The sequence below is a fragment of the Myotis davidii genome, unplaced genomic scaffold (genome assembly GCF_000327345.1).
Source record: "Myotis davidii unplaced genomic scaffold, ASM32734v1 scaffold330, whole genome shotgun sequence".
Lineage (NCBI taxonomy): Eukaryota > Metazoa > Chordata > Mammalia > Chiroptera > Vespertilionidae > Myotis > Myotis davidii.
This window is the reverse complement of record NW_006283770.1, coordinates 7,238,740-7,259,435: the sequence shown is the minus strand read 5'-3', so window position 1 is coordinate 7,259,435 and position 20,696 is coordinate 7,238,740. Positions and strand designations below refer to the sequence as shown.

At 41.9% G+C, this 20,696-nt stretch overlaps 1 protein-coding gene across 2 annotated transcripts in view; it reads left to right on the top strand.

Annotated features, from left to right (window-relative positions):
* NELL1 (neural EGFL like 1) overlaps positions 1 to 20,696 on the top strand; it is a 687,144-nt gene that overhangs the window by 79,432 nt on the left and 587,016 nt on the right. For both annotated transcript variants that reach the window (XM_006753968.2, XM_006753967.2), the window contains exon 3: positions 7,705 to 7,875. In XM_006753968.2, coding sequence (XP_006754031.1) covers positions 7,705 to 7,875 — 171 coding nt within the window. The remainder of the gene's footprint in view (positions 1 to 7,704; positions 7,876 to 20,696) is intronic.

Genomic DNA, 20,696 nt, shown 5'->3' with positions numbered 1-20,696 from the left:
TCAGTGTATGCTTAATTTCTAGTTGGTTCTTTATCACAACATCGAGGGTCTCATTAGATTTCTTGAGGATCTCACTATATTTATCGGCGGTCTCACCAGTCTTTTCGAGGGCCTTACTAAATTTATCGGCAGCTTCTAGACAGTTCTTGAGAGACCTTAAAAGTGTAGTTTTGAACTCTGTATCCTCCATTTCTGTCATTTGTGTCCTATTTCTTTTTGTTGTGCTTTTTTGGTGCACCCCCTTGTGGTCTTTGTGCGCAATCTTGTTGTAGTTAAGCCTTGATTGTTGTAGGTAATACTGGGGGGGATTTGACCTCCAGGTCAACTGGCTGTGAGAACTATAATTTTTATTTTGGTTCCTATTTCTTAAATCTTGATATTTAGAAACATCTTAATTTTGAGTTCCTGAAGATCTGAGGCTCTGCCTTAGTCATAAGGTAAGATGCAGCTTTGTGATGCTAAGCTCCGTCTTCTCTATGTGTTTGCTTAATAAATATTTATATTCAACTGTATTTGCAGGCTTTCTCAGTAAAAAATGAATGATCCATTCTCTCCTTTGTTCTAGTAAACTAGCTTATTGTTGGTTACTTTTATTTTAAATTTCTTCCCCCAATTAAAAATTGCTTTCTATCTTAACTTTGCAATGTCCCATGCTCTTTCTCTGGGCTGTCAACATTTGGGAAAGTTAGCCACCAGGCTTTACTTTGGTAAGGACAGCATGTATTCTCTCATGCTTTTTAAGGCTGCAATGGAACTGTTTTGAATAGGTGTAAGGAAACTTATTTTTACATTTCATTTAGCAGTGAATGTTTTATTTTCAACAACAGAGGCAGTTTGTAATTGCTGTCACCATTGATCTCTAGTCAGATGTTTGCTAAGAGGATTGAGTAGTTATGGAAGTTCACAACCTGAAATAAAATCACCTGGGAAAGTCTAAACAAGGGCAAGAGGAAGACAGAGAAACACCTTTCTGTGAGCAAAGGCAGCATCACAACTCTGAGAGGCTGTTCCTTTCCAGGGATGCAGAAACAAGGAAGTGTAATCATAATCACCAGCGTTCTAATCACCAATAATCACCAATGTTAGGTCATTTCTTTCCTCAAAAGAAACCTATGAAGTAGATATGATTTTCTATTAGATGGAGAATGAAGGCATAGCGAAATGATGTGTCTTATTTCCATCCACACAGGGATTAAGTGGCTGAGGCAGAGCTTGAAGCCTCTTGTACACGAGGCACAATTTTTCTAGATTATTCTTTATGCTACAACATATAGCTCCGAATGAAGGAAAAAGATTTGGGGAATAAAGGGAAGTCTGTCCAGGTAAATTAGGACATCTCTTTAACTGAGATAACTCTGTAGACTGGAAGAGAACTTAGCGCTAGAAACCAAAGAAGATAATCTTATGTATAGAAGGACTGTTGAAATGGTCACTTCCATGAAGTTTGAGGCCAAAATGTTGGGACTTGACACAAGAGAAATGATGGATTAGTTAGAAAGATTACCAGTGTATTCCTTTGATATTTATTTCTTTAAATAGCTACAGAAATCCATGTATTTTAAAAGATATGATATTGATGTTTAAGTTGCATTATTTGGGCAGAATTTCATTTCTGATGTTAGGAGAAAAGGCATAGTTATAAGTCTGTGGAGCTGTAAGCAGAAAATTGGCACTTTGTGATTTGATCATTGGCCAATGACCCCAGGCATTTAGTAGGGATATATCTAAACTATAATTTCAATTTTTCAAGGTTAAAAACATGTATATGTGAACTTATAGTGTTCCAATTTCTATTGACATGTAACAAGCCATCCCCAAACTTATTATGTGCACAGATTCTATGGGTCAAGATTTTGGACAGAGTCCAGAAGGACGGCTTGTCTATATTCCACAGTGTGTGCTTTCAGCTGGGAAAACCATGTGGAGGTGTATTTACTCACAGGTCTGGTTTATACTGGTGGTTGGCTGGGATACAGTTGGCTGTCAACCAGGGCACCTATAGACAGCCTCCCCAGTCTGGTTTGGGCTTCCTTACAGCATGGTGGCCTCAGGGTAGTCACACTTTTTACAGTGACTCTGGGCTACAGGCTCAACTGTTCTGGCAAACAAGATAGAAAATGCATCATGCTTTATGGCCTAGCCTTGGTAGTCACCAAGCATGATGTTTGTTCTTAAAGCACTGACAAGACCATCTAAATTCAAGGTGTGGGGCATAGATTCCACCTTTCAGCTGGAAGAATGTCAAGAGTACATTGCAGAAGACTATGTGAGGTGGGAGATGATGTTGTGGGTATTTTTAAAAAAATACCATTCGCCAAACAGAGTATTTAGTCCACACAATGGAGATTATCTGTGTTACACAGGACAGGAGATGACTGTATTCATGCTGCCTGCAATTTCTTTCTATTTATAGTCTAGCAATAGCTTCGTGTCCATGGTTACTTCTCAGTTGTTGCCTTTCCTCAGTTTCATGTTCCTGTATCTCTCTTTAATGAGTTAAGGTTGTCTATCTAATAACCTCTAAATCTACGAACCACTAAATCTCTGTGGATTATTATCGTTAACACTTTATTTTATTTTAGTTCTTGTTCAGTGTTAGGAATGGTGTTTCTGCTTCAGACAGTTAATTAAGGACCCAGATTTATTCCATTTAATGACACCACCACTCACGAAGGCTTCAGAATCCTCTATTCAACCCTTTGCAACTGACTGGGTAAGGCACAGCCTCTTAGCTCCCTAGCCTTGGCCACACACAGCATCTCTGCTCATCACTAGTTGTGAGGTCCCAATGAGAGTCAAGGGGCCTGGAAGCTATGGTCTCATGTGTGCCCTGGGAGCGGGGGGGCCTGGAACCTGAGCACTGTCAGAAGAGTCAAAGATAGCCTGAAACTAACTGACCAGTCAATTATTTGGTTTCTTATAGAGTTTATCATTTTGCAAAGTAGTGTAGGAATTTAGACCTGAGCTGGGCCTTGAAGCTTATTGAGTTCCGTTTTTTCTGACTATTTCTGTAAAGGGGGAGAGGGATGTCTCTTTTATACAAGTGAGATCTTATGGGAAACTCCAACTAATAGAACCAATGAGAGTGAAGCTTCTTCCTTCCCTGTCCTTTTTCCTGCCTTAGGTTCTAAGGCCCTTTCCAGGAGAGCAGAGCTACTCACTTTATTGGACAGGAGAAACTGAGGCACAGAGAGGCATGGGCATATTTGCCAAAGATTTCATGGATGTCTGTAACAGGTTTAAGGTTGAAATTGAGTCTCTGCATCCTGGGGCCAGTGCTCTTTGCATGACTATGTATTTACTTAAAAATTGTGCCATCGCTTTTTCCCACATAGAGCATGAGCCCCTGACGTGAAGTAGGGCACAGTATGCCCTACTGTTTTTGGTGCTTTCTCTTCATTATCCCAATAGTGGGCAATCCCGTTGATTCTAGACAGGGTCTGCCTAGCACTTGAGCAAGGGCTTAGGTTTAACAAAATTTAAGTATGTTAATACAAGTAGCATTTTGTGTAAAAGCACTTGCTGGTCAGATGATGGAAAGGCCACTGTAGTGTTAGAATGCAGGCATAGTTGTGTGTAGCCCAGAGAAAGTGTCTTTATGCCTGGATGACGTGTTTAAGGCATGAGACCAGCATGGGGAAGCATCTGAAAAGAAGGGTAAGGCAGCATCCTTGTTCCAGGTAGAAGACAGAAATATAAAGGAAGACACCAGGGAGATCGGTCTGAAGAAGCGAACTTAGCAATGGAAATCATTGCTGTTTTCAAATATTTGCTGGATGAACAAGCTTTTCTGGGAGCCCGAGCAGGTCACTGGAACATCACACATGGCTGCGGTCCAAGGCTAAGGGGAGAAATGCTGCTCACACAATCTGGCTGGTGATTTAATCACTTATCCAGCTGTCCCCCTCCCTCAACCCCTCAAAGACCCTAAAGCACTTGAGGCCTGAAGAGAGGACTAGGCAGATCAGAGAACTCAGTAGGCACTTGCTTACAGTCTCCTACAGGACCTTCATCTCCTTGGTAGCACAACAGGGCTGGAACTCACTTGTTCACAGCATCAGGCTTCTGCTCCTCATCGTGACCAGCTGCCAGGAAGTCACGTAGCACCTGGTGTACTCACTGCAGTGCTTCTTAACCTCTAGTGCACATGAATCATCTGTGGGTCTTATTAAAATGCAGATCCCTATTCAAGTTGGTCTGGGTGGGGGCCCCAGAATCTGAATTTTCGCAGGTGATGATGCTGCTCAGCTGTGGACCATACCTTGAATAACAAAGCTCTGCTATAAATCCCGAGTCTTCCCTCAAGGCTACAGCCCAGAGCCATCGGGCCAGGCGACCATCTCCTCCAAGTTGCTCTTATGACTCAGCCTCGCATCTCTGTTAGCTGAGGGTTACTGCTCAGAAATATTGTCTCATTCCCCTCCCGGCACCCATGAAACAATTTTATCCAGATAAAACTCAGCTGCCTAGTGCCTTTGTCATCCCTAGGGCCCCTTCAGCAGTCAGCTACATATTTTTAAAATACAAAACACATCATCCTGATTTTCATTCAAGTTGTTTGACAGCACTCTGAATTTGTGTGATGCTGTCAGAAGCTTACATAAAGACACAGGCATCCATTTGCCTAACAATAGAGAAGATTTCTGATTATTTGTGATTCCCCCAAGGCGACCACTGACTCCGATGCTTTCTAAAGTGATCTTTAAAAGATCCGTTTGTACAGATGACATGACACTATATAGAGAGAACCCTAAAAGATTCCACCAGAAAACTACTAGAACAGATCATTGAATTGAGTCATGATACTATATAGAGAGAACCCTAAAAGATTCCACCAGGAAACTACTAGAACAGATCATTGAATTGAGTAAAGTAGCACAATACAAAAGAAATATCCAGAAAGCAGTTGCATTTTTATACACCAGTAATGAACTATTGGAAAGGGAAACTAAGAAAACAGACCCATTTACAATTGCATCAAAAAAAATGAGGTGGGTGGAGGAGGTAAAAGAGGGTAAAGGGGCGATAAATGGTGACAGAAGACTTGACTTTGGGTGGTGAACACGAATACAATATACAGATGATGCATTATAGAATTATACACCTGAAACCTTTATAATTTTATTTAACCAATGTCACCCCAATAAATTCAATAAAAATGTAAAAAAGAGAGATCTGTTTATAATACATTGAGCACTTGCTCAATGAGGCCATAACCCCAGAGATAATGATTAAATCTGGTGAGATTGATCTGCCTCCTTTTTTTTTTTTTTAATGATTCCATCAGGTGACCTCTCTGAGCATTTCTCATCATTATTTATTTCTATTTTATTTTTTCATTGTTATTTATTGATGTCATTTCAAGGTCATGTTCATTCCCTCAGCAATAGCTTATTTGTTGAAGTAAAGTAACTGAGAGATTTCTCACAATATGTTACTCTTGTTAAGGTCTCAAATTTAAAATCATGCTGATTTTCTGTCTAGGAGCTGTGTTGTCTTGCACGAGGTATTTGATATCTCTGACCATATGTGAACTCCTCTGTAATACAGAGATAATAATATCTCCCTTGAAGAAATGAAATGAGATGTTTATGAAAGCACTTGGCCCACTGCTGGCACTTGACAGTCACTCATGAAATGCCTACCGTTCCTTTTTCTTAAGCCAGTTTCTAGTGTTTTATGGAAGAGATAAATATTTTATTTCCCTATTAGTCTCAAAGCATCTTGAGAACAGGATCTATATTTAAATCTTTTCTTTTTTTAGTCCTTCATTGTGTGTTTAGTAATGTCTTGAATAAATGAATGAATGACCAGATAATCTATAAGGTCTTCTTGATCTTTGAGTTCTCTGATTGTTTGATTCTTCTAATGTCCTAGCTGCTTGGAGGATCCTCCTAAAATGAGTATCTTCTCTGTTAAAGGGCTTCTTCTTTTATAGTCTTATAAAATATGTATTGTTTCTTATTACTAATAAGTATGTATGTGGGCCCAGGAACCCGCTGCAATCGTATACCTGACCTTGGGCCTGATTCTTTGCCTCCTGCAAATGCAATGGGTCAGAGGCTGGTCTTAACTCTGCTTCCCCTTGCTCTGCTCTCTTGGGAAGATCTCTGTGAAAGATGCTCAAGAAATATGCCTTTTTCTCTGGTGTGAGATTTGGGAGTCGTGAATAATAGAGGCGGAGTTTCATGATATATTCATTTCGGTTCTCATAGAAGGTGCATTTCATGTTTTAGATTAAATACAATCTGGCTAATGGGGTCAGGACAACTCAATGGATGAGAGGAGAAGCAGTAGGTCCTTCCAAGTCTGGGGATTGAGCCAGGTTACCTGTCTAGGCGAGTAGTTCTTGAGTTTATATGAATGAGTTGCTATGAGATAGTGCCAGTTGAGACCATCCTTACTACTTTTTCTCCTGCCTCTGAGATGGGCAGAAAGTACATAGGCCGTCAACTTGAGACCTGAGTTTAAATCCTGACTTGGGTATCTTGTTGAATTCTAGAATCTCAGTTTTTTTTTCCTTTAAAGTCTTATGAATGTATTAACAGACTTTGCTGTTTTCTATTTTGAGTTATTTTTAAAAAAATATGTATTTTATTGATTTTTTACAAAGAGGAAGGGAAAGGGATAGAGAGTTAGAAACATCGATCAGCTGCCTCCTACACACCCCCCACTGGGGATGTGCCCACAACTATGGTACATGACCTTGACCAGAATTGAACCTGGGACCCTTTAGTCTGCAGGCCGATGCTCTATCCACTGAGCCAAACCAGTCAGGGCCAGAATCTCAGTTTTTAATGGTTAAAAAATAATATCAGCCTGGTAGGTTTTTGTAGTGATAAGTTAGATAGTGTATGTTAAAGGCCCAAGGCCATGCTTGACAGTGAGATTAAGTCCAGTGATGATGACACATTTCAGGAGAACACAGGAGACAGATGGGTCTACCACCTGTGAAAGTGTCAGCCCTGCTGTGTGTCTGAGGAGTGTCCCCAAGTCCCTGTTGTGTTTTATGACTGAAGCGCTGACCACAGTGGTGGTGCTAAGAGTTTTTCATGGATCTGGAAACATGATCACAATCTGGGCAAAGAAACAACTCAATTGCATGCCTTATTCCATGATGAGATGATTTGAAATTCTGGTCCATATGTGAGTAGCTTCAGCATTTCCTCCTCTACATATCTAGGAATAGTGGTCACTTACAGCTTTCTGTACAGGGAGAAGTAAAAGATAAAAAAGCCTTACTAATCTCTTCACTGTCCTCACTCTGACAGTTTATTTGAATCCCTGATACCCAACATGACTTCTTTTTTTCTCTAATTCTTGAAAAAGTAAATTTGGCAGTAATAAAAATAACATAAGTCCATTCCACGTGGTCTCTTTTAGACAATAGAAAGAGGGATCTAACTGTTTTTAGGCATTGAAGAGACACTACCCAGCACTTTGCTAATTAGTTTGCGGCCAGTTACATTACAGTGGATCAATGCCCATTTCAGAGGCTCAAGGTGTGTCACTAAAAGGCCCCTCAGACAATAGGTGAATTGGGTTCCACGTGGTCCCATTGATTTTGGGATGTAGCTCATTGTGTCATGTTTCACTAATTTTAGAATCTGAGTAATGTGGTTGTAAGCTGGTAAGTAGCAAGGACTGATTATGCCTGTGATGTCTGGAGGAAAATAATACCAGTTTTTGTTGCTCTACATACAGCTATTTTGAACTGGAGAGCAGTGGTCTGAGGGATGAGATCCGGTATCATTACATACATAATGGGAAGCCCAGGACGGAGGCCCTTCCGTATCGGATGGCAGACGGACAGTGGCACAAGCTCGCGCTGTCAGTTAGCGCCTCTCACCTCCTCCTCCACGTTGACTGCAACAGGTACGTCTTTGCCTTTGATCTTTCATCTTTCATCGTCTGTCCTGGAAATCGAGCCATGGGAAAGGGGAGAAATCAAGCCTCTCTCAGCTTTGCCGGGAAACAAAAACCAAGGGACCCTCATTGTAATTTAACCTACCGAGTAGGCCATTTAGGTGTGCTGAAATGACCAACTGTAAAACACTAAGAAAACAGTTCATTAGGATGAAACCATATCCTGTGATTAGGAACAAACGTACAAAAGGTTGATTACAGATTGGGGAACAGTAAGTGCACCTCGGCGTACTCCAGGCACCGTCGGAAATTCCATGGAGCTGTGATCACAGTTAACTATGATGTATTGTTGTTCAGTTCATTCCCCTTGGATGCGAATAAGCCAGCCAGCCTCAGAATGAATCTGAGAAGCCTGTGCTACTGAGGCGGCTAATTCTATTTCACTTCATCAGGCACAGCTTTGCTTAAATATCTTTTCCAAATGGAGGCTTTTTAAGAGGCTGGTCTTTGAATCTTTGATACCATCCATTCTCTGCAGAGAAATGAGCCGTCCAGCTCGTTCGAGGTTGGCAGGACTATTTGTGAGGTCTGAGGGTTTCACAGGAGGTGGTGGGTTGGGGTGCGAAGGAAATACTGTACCCCATATCCGTCATTGGTCAGGTTTACTGCCAGCTGAAGAAAGGAGACTATTGGTCTCCATTGGAGCATTTGTAGCTGGGCAGCTGGGTAATGGTGGTCAAGGGGAATGTTTTCATCTCCCCAGAACCCACTGAAAATCCTTCTGGATAGTGATCTGGGCCCTATTATAGAGAAATGTTTGTATTGCAAGCACTGCCCATGAATCGTTAGTTTTCATTAATGTTACCATCAAAGTGAAAATAACTGTTTGGCCACAGGACTTGCTCTCTTGGCCCAGAATAAAGAACAGGAATGTTGGGGACAACGTCCCTTCTGGAACCCAACAGAAGGAGGGATAATCCAAGGTCACTCAGCCCCCTACTACACTTATTTTTAAAAAATAAATATATTTTTATTGATTTTAGAGAGGAAGGGAGAAGGAGGGAGGGAGGGAGGGAGGGAGGGAGAGAGGGAGAGAGAGAGAGAGAGAGAGAGAGAGAGAGAGAGAGAGAGAGAGAGAAAGAGAGAGAGAGAGAGACAACATGAGAGAGAGATGACAGAACAGTAGATCGAGTTTCAGTATTTTATACCAACTGGATATATGCATTAGACTGATATACCAGGAATCTTTAAAGTAACTAAATAAGAGGGAAGGGGGAGTAAGATTTAAAGACATTTGAAATGAAAATACATCAGCTGAACAAATTCTTGCCTTTAAAATGTGTGCTAACAAAGGACAATTTTTTTTCCAGGAAGGAGAGAGAAAGAGAAAGAGAGAGAAACATCAGTGATGAGAGAATCATTGATTGGCTGCCTCCTGCACACCCCACACTGGGGATCGAGCCCACAACCCAGACATGTACCCTGACTGAGAATCAAACCGTGATCTTTTGGTTCATTGGTTGACACTCAACCACTGAGCCATACCAGCTTGGCAGACTACACTTCTGATGAGGAGATATTTAATGTATTCCCCACTCTAGGTCTGTAGTCTCTTGCAGAAAAGATCTACAAGGGCAAAGAACAGAAACTAGTGTCAGTCTTAAGGGAAGTTCCACCATGTGAAGTGAGTCTTGGTCCGTTTTGATGTCATCTATTTAGGTACTTTCTGGATTTCTGAAGAATTATCCAGACATAATATGTGTGCATGGACAAAGTTTCCATAGAAACCACTGGCTTTTTACCCTGCAGTCTGGGGCTTGGCAGCTTGAATAAAGCCAGCCTCATGCTGCCATCTCCGTTTCTACCTTTAAGAGCTCATCATCTCCTTCAATTCTCTAGAGCCAAAGGCTATCTGGTAGTTCTCTTGCCCCATCACCCACCACCCATATGGTGCCCAAATGGGCGAGTGGATGAAGGGCCTTGCATGTCCTCCTATGTCCTCAGCCAGAAAGAGGCCTCAAAGCCCTAACGTAGTAATTCCCAACTGAGAACTCCTGGAGACACTGCTCTTTTCTTGCTATGCAATTTTTTGCTTTCTCTTTCCAAAATTTATTCCCCTCCCCCAATATTCTTCTGTCTGGAGAAGAAGAAAGAGGAGCGAGGCTATGTCTCTGCTAAGCTAAGGTCTCATGACTTCAGCAATTCTCTGGTCCCTGCGAGATGTCTTCTTCTCCCATCTTCAGCCATACGTTAGCTGTGTGAACTTGGGCACGTTAATTTTTTTGCATCTCAGTTTTTTAAATTTGGAAACTGGAAATAATAATACTAACATTCTCATAGATGGGAATGTTAAATTATCCATGTAAAGTGCTCAGGGTGGTGCTTGGCCTTTGGTGTTCATTACGTAGTGGTTGTTGACATTATGATTGTTTATTCTGCATGTCTCTGGTGCCTCATTGTCTCCAAACTTTCATTCACGGTATGTCCTTCTTGGCTACCTTGACCTCTCTACCTAGAAAGTTGGGGAGAGTACGGGAGAGCTGGAATCCACAATATAGTCTAGGGTCCGCCCTATTGATAAAGAACGGACTGAGGGGATTATAAATATTCTTTCCCTTCTCTTGAAGTTTTTCATACTTTGGTTCATGCCATACATGTTGTCCTTTGTGTAAGATCTTGGAGGAGAAAAATAAAGTTGCTGCCAGTTGATGATTCATGGGCCCAGACACAAATGAGTTTTTCAGAAAGGTCAGGGGAAAGAAAGGCCCGGAATGACTGGGCCATAGAAGAGGTAAATTTTGATTTTGGTGTAGGAAGTCTAGAAACATAGTTCCCAAACCTGATTGCATATAAGAATTATTGGGGAACCTCTAAGAAAATACATGGGAAAACCAGGCCCCATGTGACCCACTGGATCAGACCCTGAGGGCTGGAAACTGAGAAGGTGTATTTTTAGCAAGCTCTACATGTAGTGTTTCATGCAGGCAGTGAGACTTGATGCATGGACTGGCATTTCAAAACCATGGGGTTAAGTAGAGGGGACAAGCCAGAGGAGAGGCTGGGGTACAACAAATAAATGGGGGTCCCTCAGAAACTAAGTACCTGAAGCAGACCCCAGTAAGGAGGAGGAAAGATTAAGGAGAAGGTAGTGCCTAGTGCACAGAACAAGCTTATGTTCTTCACAAATTTCTTCCTGGCCAGCACTGGCTGAGTTAGAGCAGTGGTAGCTCTGGTTTCCTTGTCGAGATACTGGTTTCCTCCTCCTAATCCTGGCCACCCTCCCAGGAGAATGAATTTCACTACAGCTGAATTTTTACTCTAAGCTATACATTTCATCCCATCAGAAGATTCTTCCTTTTTGATTCCTTTTACTTTAGAGTTATGCTATCTTATTTTTCTCTACCTGTCATCCGCTAGAGTCCTACCTGTTATATGATCAACGGTGATGTGATGGAGAAGATTTATTGCGTGTTGACTGTGTTAGGCACAGTGCTAATTAAGCATTTTACATAATTCATTCACCCCACATTCAATGCTGTTATTTTTCTCATTTTAAAATGATGGAACTAAGGTTGCATTATGTGTCTGCAATTCCGCTGCTCATCAGTGACAGTGCTAGGATTCAGACCCAAATCTGATGCATGAGTGTCTGCTCTAGCCCCTCTGCTCTTCAGCCCATCAGTGGGGACCATTGGCCCTGGACTTGGAACTGAGAAAAGGCAAGAGCTTGGTGCGGTTTGAGCAGTTTGCTCTTCTCTAGTATTTTCCTCCTACGTGTTTTTTGTTGCTGATCATTGGAGTTGTTCGGTAAGATGTGGAATCTTATGAACAGAACCCATTGCATTGTCATGGGGTGGCGAAGGAACCTAAATGTATTGGGTACTTACAACAGGCTAGTTAATGTCCTCAGCATGCTATTCCTTAGGATAGCCATGTGGAGACACTTTTATTAGTCCCAGATTTGGAATTAAAAGGCTCAGAGAAGATAAGCAACTCGGTCTCAATCACATAATGTAATAAGCATAGAGCCAAAACTTTGAACTGGGGTCTCCCCACTCCTCCATGCCCCCCTGTGTAACTCCTGTACTTCCCAGGACATAGTCATGGCCACACAAGGGAGCCTTCCCAGGGGAGAGCTGCTGCAGAAGGTGCGGGGATCATAAGAACATGTGAAAATAGGTGGAAATAATTTCCCAGGCACCTCCATGGCTCTGAGGCACTGCATGTGTGGCAGGCTTTTCCACCTTTTCAAGGATAGAATTGAGAAACAGAGCCTTTTTTGACCTGATTACACAAATTGTCAAAGGAAAGCGACTGCTATTTTTGTCAGCAGTTCAACACTTTCTGCCTGCTACCAAGACTGACACCTTTCTCTCAGCTTCAGCTGTTTAGCTGGGCCTAACTGAAAGCTCCCGAAGTGTGGGTAGCAGCTTACCTCAAGCTAGAAACATGAAAGGAATCATTCAGTTGGGTGGCCAGCCTGCTTATCTCCACTGCCGTGGGTTTTCCACCTACTGCCTTTATATTAATAGTTTCCTACAGAGTCTAGAGAGACCTGGCCTCACCTTCCTCAGATTCTCCCTCTCCATTCCCAGCTCACCCGGCAGCCTGTCCCCATCACTCAAAGCTCAGAATCCATTGATACGCGATTAGTGCCCAAATGTTCTTTCTCCTTCACCACCAAAGGAATTTTTGTTCCTTGTCTTTATTTGGTGACTTTTAATGATCCCTCAGCCCATCACATTAATGTATTGGATGCACTATCCCTGCCAGATTGTGGAGGGTACAGAGTCCTTGCCATCAGGAAGTTCATGGCTTATTCATTCAGTCATTTTAAAACTCTGAAACCTCCAGGCCCCCAACAGTGACCAGCCCTATTCCCTGGATTCAGAGAAAGCGTGGACTCGGACTGAGCCTTGTGTGCAGGCTGAACTGACAGCGCCTATTAGCAGCTGAGCAGTGGAGAGAACTGCAAATAGTCACTCCCAGCATCTGGTCTTGAAGTGACAGTGGAGCTGAGGTTCTTGACAGCTAAGGGTTGGACTCAAAGGTGTTGGTAATTGAATGGTACATTCACCTAGCCTTTGGCAGCACGTTTTGCCGTATGCAGTGTCCTCACTCTAAGCCAACCTCCTCTTCCCCCAGTGCTGGGGAAAATTCTCTCCCACAGTCACATTGCAACCGAGCTCTGAACTCTCGCCTCATTAGTTCAGACTGTGCAAGTGTGTGCAGTGTGCACACCCCGCCCGCCACACACACCCCCGCATATCGATAGTCACTCTGACAAGGGGTTAACTCAGTGATTATAGTTTAGACAATAAACATATGAGATTTTACGTGTAACACATGCTGTTTTTTTCACTGAGGAGCACATTCAATTTTTGCATATGCAGAATCAGAAAAATAAACTTACTGTAAGTCACTGAACAAGTCAGTAATTCAAGGTGTCTGTCTAACATTTCAGAGTAACTCCAGGATGTGAGCATCTGCTTATAGCTCTAGGTTTTCATTATGAACTATGAGGATATGGCATCTTACTTTCGAGGGAGCTCCTGAAGTATTTACAAACATCTTGTTAGAACTCCCATTCCCTAAGGTAGTTAAGCAGCATGTATAATGTACTGCATTGATTTCATACCAACATTTTCATTTACAATCAGGAGAGGGAAGTTAAAGAAATAACTATCAAAGGTTACAGTTTCCAAGAGAGCCAGGCCAACACTCTCAATCTCCTGATTCCCGCACTGCAGACGGCAACACATGCCCAAGACTCATCATCGAATGGACTAAAATTAAATTGAGAAGCCAGTGTGTGCCTCCTGTCCAGCTAACCCAACAGCTCCAGACCCTCTGTCCAGGAAGATATGACAAGCGAGTTAGGAAGACAGGACATCCCCATGTGTAAACTGAAGTAACAGTGTAAGAGGTCACAAGGGAATACATGATGGATTACTGGATTCTTGGTAGAGACAATCAGGTCTGGGAGATCACAGAAGGGAGAGCTCCTGGGGACGTGGAAGAGCCTCTTCATTTCTTACCACCCCAAGTGAGAGCGCATGACAATTTCTGCAGCTTCACAGTTTTGCCAGTGTGTGATTTGATTGTGTGCCAGTCACATAAGAATTGTACTTGGAATGAGGTTCATCTTGTAAGTGTTACAAAGCCAACCATAGGGTCAGTGAGAGAAGAGTGTATATGGGAGAGTGGTATCATGTTGGCAGGGAGGGAAAGCCTGTAGGGAGAGACAGACTACTGTCCATACCAATAAAATACAACGCAAAATGTGTCTGAAGGCATGTAGATGAAATCACTAGGAGTAGGAAATGCCATCTTATCTTCCTCTCTATCCTAATATAGCTTGGGCCCCGTGTATGCAATAAAGTGCCAGCTTGTTAAGCTACCCATGGCCGGAAGTACCCAATAAACCCCTGTGTAAAGGGATGATTCTATTGTGTTTCTTTTTAGTCTTTTCCATTTGCAACTTTGAAAGCCTGGAGTACAGGTTGAGAAATTTTACTGAGTGGGAAAATTCATTTGTTATAATTTCCTGGGTCGCCTAAATAAAAGCTGCACTATTTGCTTTTCTACTTTGAAATTTTGGCTTTTAGCACAGAGGTATTCTGGACTGAAAACTTGAGCTGAGAAGAAATTAAGTTTGTATGCCCCGGGAAAGTTATTTATTTCGCTCTCTCGGTATATAATAAGGGGCTAGGACTAGGTGATTTCCAACTTTGACCTGGGCACCTCAGGTACTTAATTAAGTAAAGGGCATGGACTTCTCTCTCCCCCCCACCCCCACCTTGCCCACACACCTTCAGGACTATGGAGAGCAACTCAGCGTGCCATCTTCACAGAGCCACTTTTGTAGTAGACCACCAGGGGGGTTGAATCATCTGAATTGAAATGTGGGTAGACAGTGCAACATGCTATTAGTGAGCAAAGACTACTTAACCTAGATGACCATCTCTTTTATTCTCACTTGCATCCTCCTTGCTGGAGTAAATGCCAAATATGCATTTTTGGAGGCTAAGGGATATTGGTGTCTTGTTCTCTCCACCATGTACTCCAGTGTTCATTGCCCCAGACACGTGACAGTGGACAGCCTTTGGGGACAGGTGGGGTGTGGGCATGCAGGCTTCCCTGGCCATGGGGACCTTGGTAGTTTGGTGACTTACAAGATAGAGCAGTGTACTGTAGCCAGCAGATGATGGATAGCTGTACTGTTGAAAGACATAACATGTTCTCTGAAGGGGAAAAAATACTTTGCGGCCAAACTGTAGAGATTTAAATAATGGAAGAGAATGAATCTAAAGGTCAAGGTAGCCAATGTAATACATTCAAAGTTATAGATCCTTTGGCAAAGTAGGGAGTGGTTGTTAATTGTTCAAACTTTACTGTGTTGGATGTTTCATTCTGCTGACTTCCCTCCGCCACTTCTGCCCATGCTGTGTACCCTTTGGCTTATTAATTTCAACCTCCTTAGGTGGGTTCCAAGTTTAACTTTACCCTGTCTTGTAATGACATTAGTAGAAAACCTTTTCCCATTTTGTCTTTTCAAGAACCTTTATTTTTTCCACTTGTTCCCTGATGGGTTTAAATATACCTTTGGTTAACCATGGCCTCAATGGCAGACAGAGGTAGGAGGTGAAAAGATTAATTGAAGTGGATGACGAGAGAGTGCCCTACATCTCACCCTAGCAACCTGTACTCTCAGGCTTTCAAAGTTGCAAATAGAAAGAAATACAATAGAATAAAACTTTACATGGGGTTTGCTGGCTACCTGGGGCGATGAGTAGATTAACAAGAAGGCACTTTATTGCATACATGGGGCCCAAGCTATATTAGGATAGAGAAGAAGATAAGACGGCAGTGTCCTCACTCTAAACCAACCTCCTAGTGATTTCATCTACATGCCTTGTATTGTATTGTATCAGTATGGACCTGGTCCGTACAGGAACAAATGGAACGGAAATAGGCAGTAAGAGAAATAAATGTTTTCTTGTAGGAAAAGATATCGATGCTTGCATCTTTTTTTTTAAAAATATATTTTATTGATTTTTTACAGAGAGGAGGGAGAGGGATAGAGAGTTAGGAACATCGATGAGAGAGAAACATCGTTCAGCTGCCTCCTGCACACTCCCCACTGGGGATGTGCCCGCAACCAAGGTACATGCCCTTGACCGGAATCAAACCTGGGACCCTTCAGTCCACAGGCCGACGCTCTATCCACTGAGCCAAACCAGTTAGGGCGATGCTTGCATCTTTATTGTTATAATTTTACTCTGTCCTTTTGTGATGGATATGCATGGTTATTTTTGTTTTACAGGAAAGCAAAGAGAAAATAAAAAGTCAAACCAGAACAATACATATTATGAAACCTATATTAAAAAAATGTACATTTATATATTAGTTGTCTCTATTCCTTTATGCCTCACTCATTAGAAAAGAGCATTGGGGAATAAAAAATGCATGAGCCATGAGCACTTTTTAATTGAAAAAAAATTCCAAATATGCATTAGTTTTCTACTTAGACCAAGGATACTGATGTTGCCATTGAAAAGAATTGATTTTGCACAGTACCGTAAAGAAATTCATCTATCTCTATGGAAACTTTAATTAAATTAATGTTATAAATAATCACAGCCAGAGCAGTTGGAAGCAAGGAAACAAATTTATAGCTGTTCTTGTCTGCTGTTCTTCTTTGAGGGGGTCTCGTAAAGGTTGGGGTGTGAGGCTTGGAAGAAAAAAGTTTCTCTGTACTCTTTCTCCAGCTCTGACCTCAAATCCAATTGACTTTTGGCCCTTAGTTCATCCTTCGGAACTTCTTGTGAGTGCCTCTCCCGGCAGTAGTTCCAGAGCCATTAAACCACTGGGTTAATGTGCCCAGGCCCTCACCTGAGGGTTTTCCTGGGCAATTAGAGTGGAAATAATTTTCCTTCTCCTCCCAGGGCCTGCGTGATGCCATCTCTAACTCTTCCCCAGGAATGTCACGCTACAGCTGTACTCATTAATGTCCATTAGTCTGAGGGCATCGCTTTCCTGACAGCGAATTTCACTCATAGGAACTCACAGGCTTGACGGGGGTAGGGTGGGAGGGCATCAGCTGGCTTCTTTGGAACCCTCAGAGTGCCCGTATGACCCAGCATGCGGTTTTATTTCCACTGGAGGTAAACAGCTGTGCTATGTCCTGGTATGTCCTCAGCAGGACACCTGGTTCACTCGGTTGCTCAGTGCACTTTTTCTAACACCTGCTCTCCAGCTCTGACGCTGTCACTGAAGCATAAGCAAGGAGGGAGTTGGGGAATGCATGATACACTTTTCTTGAATTCTTCGCATTTTGTCCTCCGAAGCCCAACACCCTGCAAGGGAAGCTCAGACTTTTTGCTCAGCTTTTAACTGAGTTGAGGTTAGTGTTTTCTGTGTCATTAGGGATGATGTCTATATTTACTTGATCTTTGCTATAGCCCTTGGAGGTGGGCTATTGCATCATTAGGGAGAAGTGACTTATCCAGGGGTTCACAGTAAGTCAGGGGCAGCTAGAGATCAGAGGTCCTTCCTTAGTTCTCTTTCAGGCAGTTTATTCTCTACCAGTCCCTCCCCCTTCTTTTAACCTTCTCTTCCTCCTCTTCCTTCCTCTTGTCAGCACCCTGTGTGACAAGGTAACACTCTTAACTTCTCATGGAAAACAGTCTGGGGCAGCGATTTTCAACCCTTTTCATCTCATGGCACACATAAACTAAATACTAAAATTCTGAGTCACACCAGACAATATTTTTTGCTGATCTGACCAAAAATGGGTATAATTTTGACTCATTCCCACCAGATGGCTATTGTTGTGTTGCCTATTGTTATTTTTTTATTTGATAATCTAAGGGGAAAGAGATCAGCGCCCCTGACTAAATAGTAAGGTATTGCATGTTTTAAAAATTCCTGCAGCACACCAGTTGAAAATCACTGCTGCAAGGCATCCCATTTATAAACTGAAACAAAGGCCAAGTTTGATGTATTATTTTCTGAGACGGGGATGCTGCTCACCTCATGCAGCTACCTTCCTGTTGGATCAAGATCTGCCTCATTATACATTCCAACCACTGTTGGTCTTTAGTCTCTGGAAGGCTTATGTGGTGTTATTTTTAGATTTAAAGACTCTCCCTTTTCCCTAGAATCTAGAGTGTTGATCGACAGGTTCACGACCCCAATACCACAGAGATAATGTTGGGTCAGGCCTTCAAACGGTCCGTCCTCCTCCCATGATTTGTATGCCTTGTATGTGCCTCGATGCTGATGTGTAATGGCCAAGGACCTAATCTTAAATCATGACTGACTGCAAATGAGCCATTCGGCTATTTCTTAAAATGTGAAATAGATGCATTACGTTAGTCTCCAGTGTTACACGGGTGGTTTTACACAGCTCCAATATAAATTTTGATATTCACTATTTCAACGTGGTAAACTGTGTTCTTTAAGGTGACTTCGCAATCACAAGGTCACATTAAAAACTACTTGGTGGTGAAATAAATGGTTGGGTGGTGGGGGACCTCATTTAGGTGGGCATTTGTTGTTATTGCTTCTTTTATTGCTATCTAATTAGATACATCCTAGAGCAGTGAGGGCGAAACTTTTGAGCTTGTCTTGTCAGCATTTTGAAAAACCCTAACTTAACTCTGGTGCCATGTCACATATAGAAATTTTTTGATATTTGCAACCATAGTAAAACAAAGACATATTTTTGATATTTATTTCATATATTTGAATGCCATTTAACGAAGAAAAATCAACCAAAAAAATGAGTTCACGTGTCACCTCTGCATGTCATAGGTTCGCCATCACTGTCCTAGAGCCTGCAGGAATTCATAGGAAATAGGGGAGCACATTGAATTCTGAGGAATTTTCCTGATGGCAGTTTTTCCTGGGCATATGGGTGATCTACAAGGACTTCCCACTGCAAATATGATCACCATGTTCCTTTCCCACTCCAATATTCACATAAGCTCATTTAATGGTCTCCTTTAGTTTTAGGCTAAAGGTCACAATGCTTAATATAGCGTATGAAAATTTTGCAGTCTGGTTTGTATTTCTTTATTGCATTGGATTTCCCATTCCTTTGACTTCAAGTTCTCTTAGTTTTAAAGTGTATCATGTCCATTTAAGCCACTGGATCTCTGTACATGCCAGTTCTAGCATGTCAAGTTTGCTTTAACTTATCCTTAATTTTCATGACAAAAGAAAGAAATCTCTTGTCTGTTTCACATTTTTATTATAGAATAGTGTTCATTTTATTTAGAGTAGTTTTTAAAAAATATATTTTATTGATTTCAGAGAGAACGTGAGAGGGAGAGAAAGCGAGAAATATCAATGGTGAGAGAGAATCATTGATTGACTCTCTCATGCACATCCCACACTGGGGATTGAGCCTGCAACCCAGGCATGTGCCCTGACTGGGAATCGGACTGTGTCCTCCCGGTTCATAGGGCGACACTCAACCACTGAGCCATGTCAGCCAGGCTATTCAGAGTAGTTTTTGATCGTTTGATTGCTGTCTGCCTTTCCCATGGGCTGTAAGCACCCCGAGAGCTCACTGTTGTATCTGCGATGTATATTATAGCCCTGCCACATAACAGGTAGTGAACACACATTGGTGATTCCTGGATGAATATATAAATGGAAGAGCTCTGACCTAGGGCTCTGTATTTGTGGCTTTGGCTTGTGATTCCAGCCTTCTAGATGATTTCATTAATTCAGTCCTCTTGTTCTTTGCCTCGATCTCCTCATCTGTACAGAACGGGCATCACCTCTACCCAGTCTGCTTGTACAGGGTTATTGTGAAGATCAAATGAGAACCTGCATGGGAATGTGTGTTGTAAATTTTAATGTGCTTTTTAAATATCAAGCGAAAGGAATGGTGAAGTAATCCTAGCGTTTCTGCTTTCAACTTTTGAGGATTATCCTTTTTTTGAGGAAGGCAGTTAATCTATAAAAGGCTTTTGGTGATTTCCCAGTGTGATTCACAGCACCAGGTGAACTGTGCCTTGCTCTCGAGTTGAATGTACATGTTGGAGGGAGCTCTGGCTGTAATGAGGGAGTGGAGGCGATTTACAGAGAGAGTAGGCGCATACGCCCATCCCCCGGAGGTTGAGGGGCATGTGCCCCCTCTGCTGGAAAGCAAGCACTTTTGGGCACATGTGTTTGTGTGTTGATTGTATGGTGGGCATATCACCATCATGAAATTCTGTGGGTGTGCTTCTTAAAACTGCATTTGGGGCCCACAGTAGGGGTCTCCCTTGAAACTCATTAAATTACTAGTAAACTTTTGGGCAGGGATTCATGAGTGTCCTATGCTGTGTTGTTTTTTTTTGGGGGGGGGGTCCTATTTTTTTCTTTAATTTGTTTTTAAATTATGAATGGTGCTTGCGTGTTTCAGAAAATTAAAAAAAAAAAGAACCACATATACAGGAAGTTAGAAGAAGAGAAATTCTAAGGAACAATGTGAAGGTTGGGGTGAAAATTTTTGCAGTATAGGTATGTTTTAGCTTAATGTAATGGGATATCTAAAACTTGTTATAATGCATTCCTCATGTAAATTACAAAATATGTAATAAGACTACTGAATAACATAAAAATATGAAAGGTGCAAGCTATTTAAAACCATGCAATACCCATCACCCTGCCCTTATTCCATTCCACGGAAGTGATTATTAATTTTATTTCCTTTCTCTAGATTTTTTCTTTGCATATGCAAACACATTTTTTTTTCAATAATGAGACAGCCCTATATGCATTGTTCTTCAATATGCTTTTTCATTTCACTGAATAAAGCCCGATAGACCATT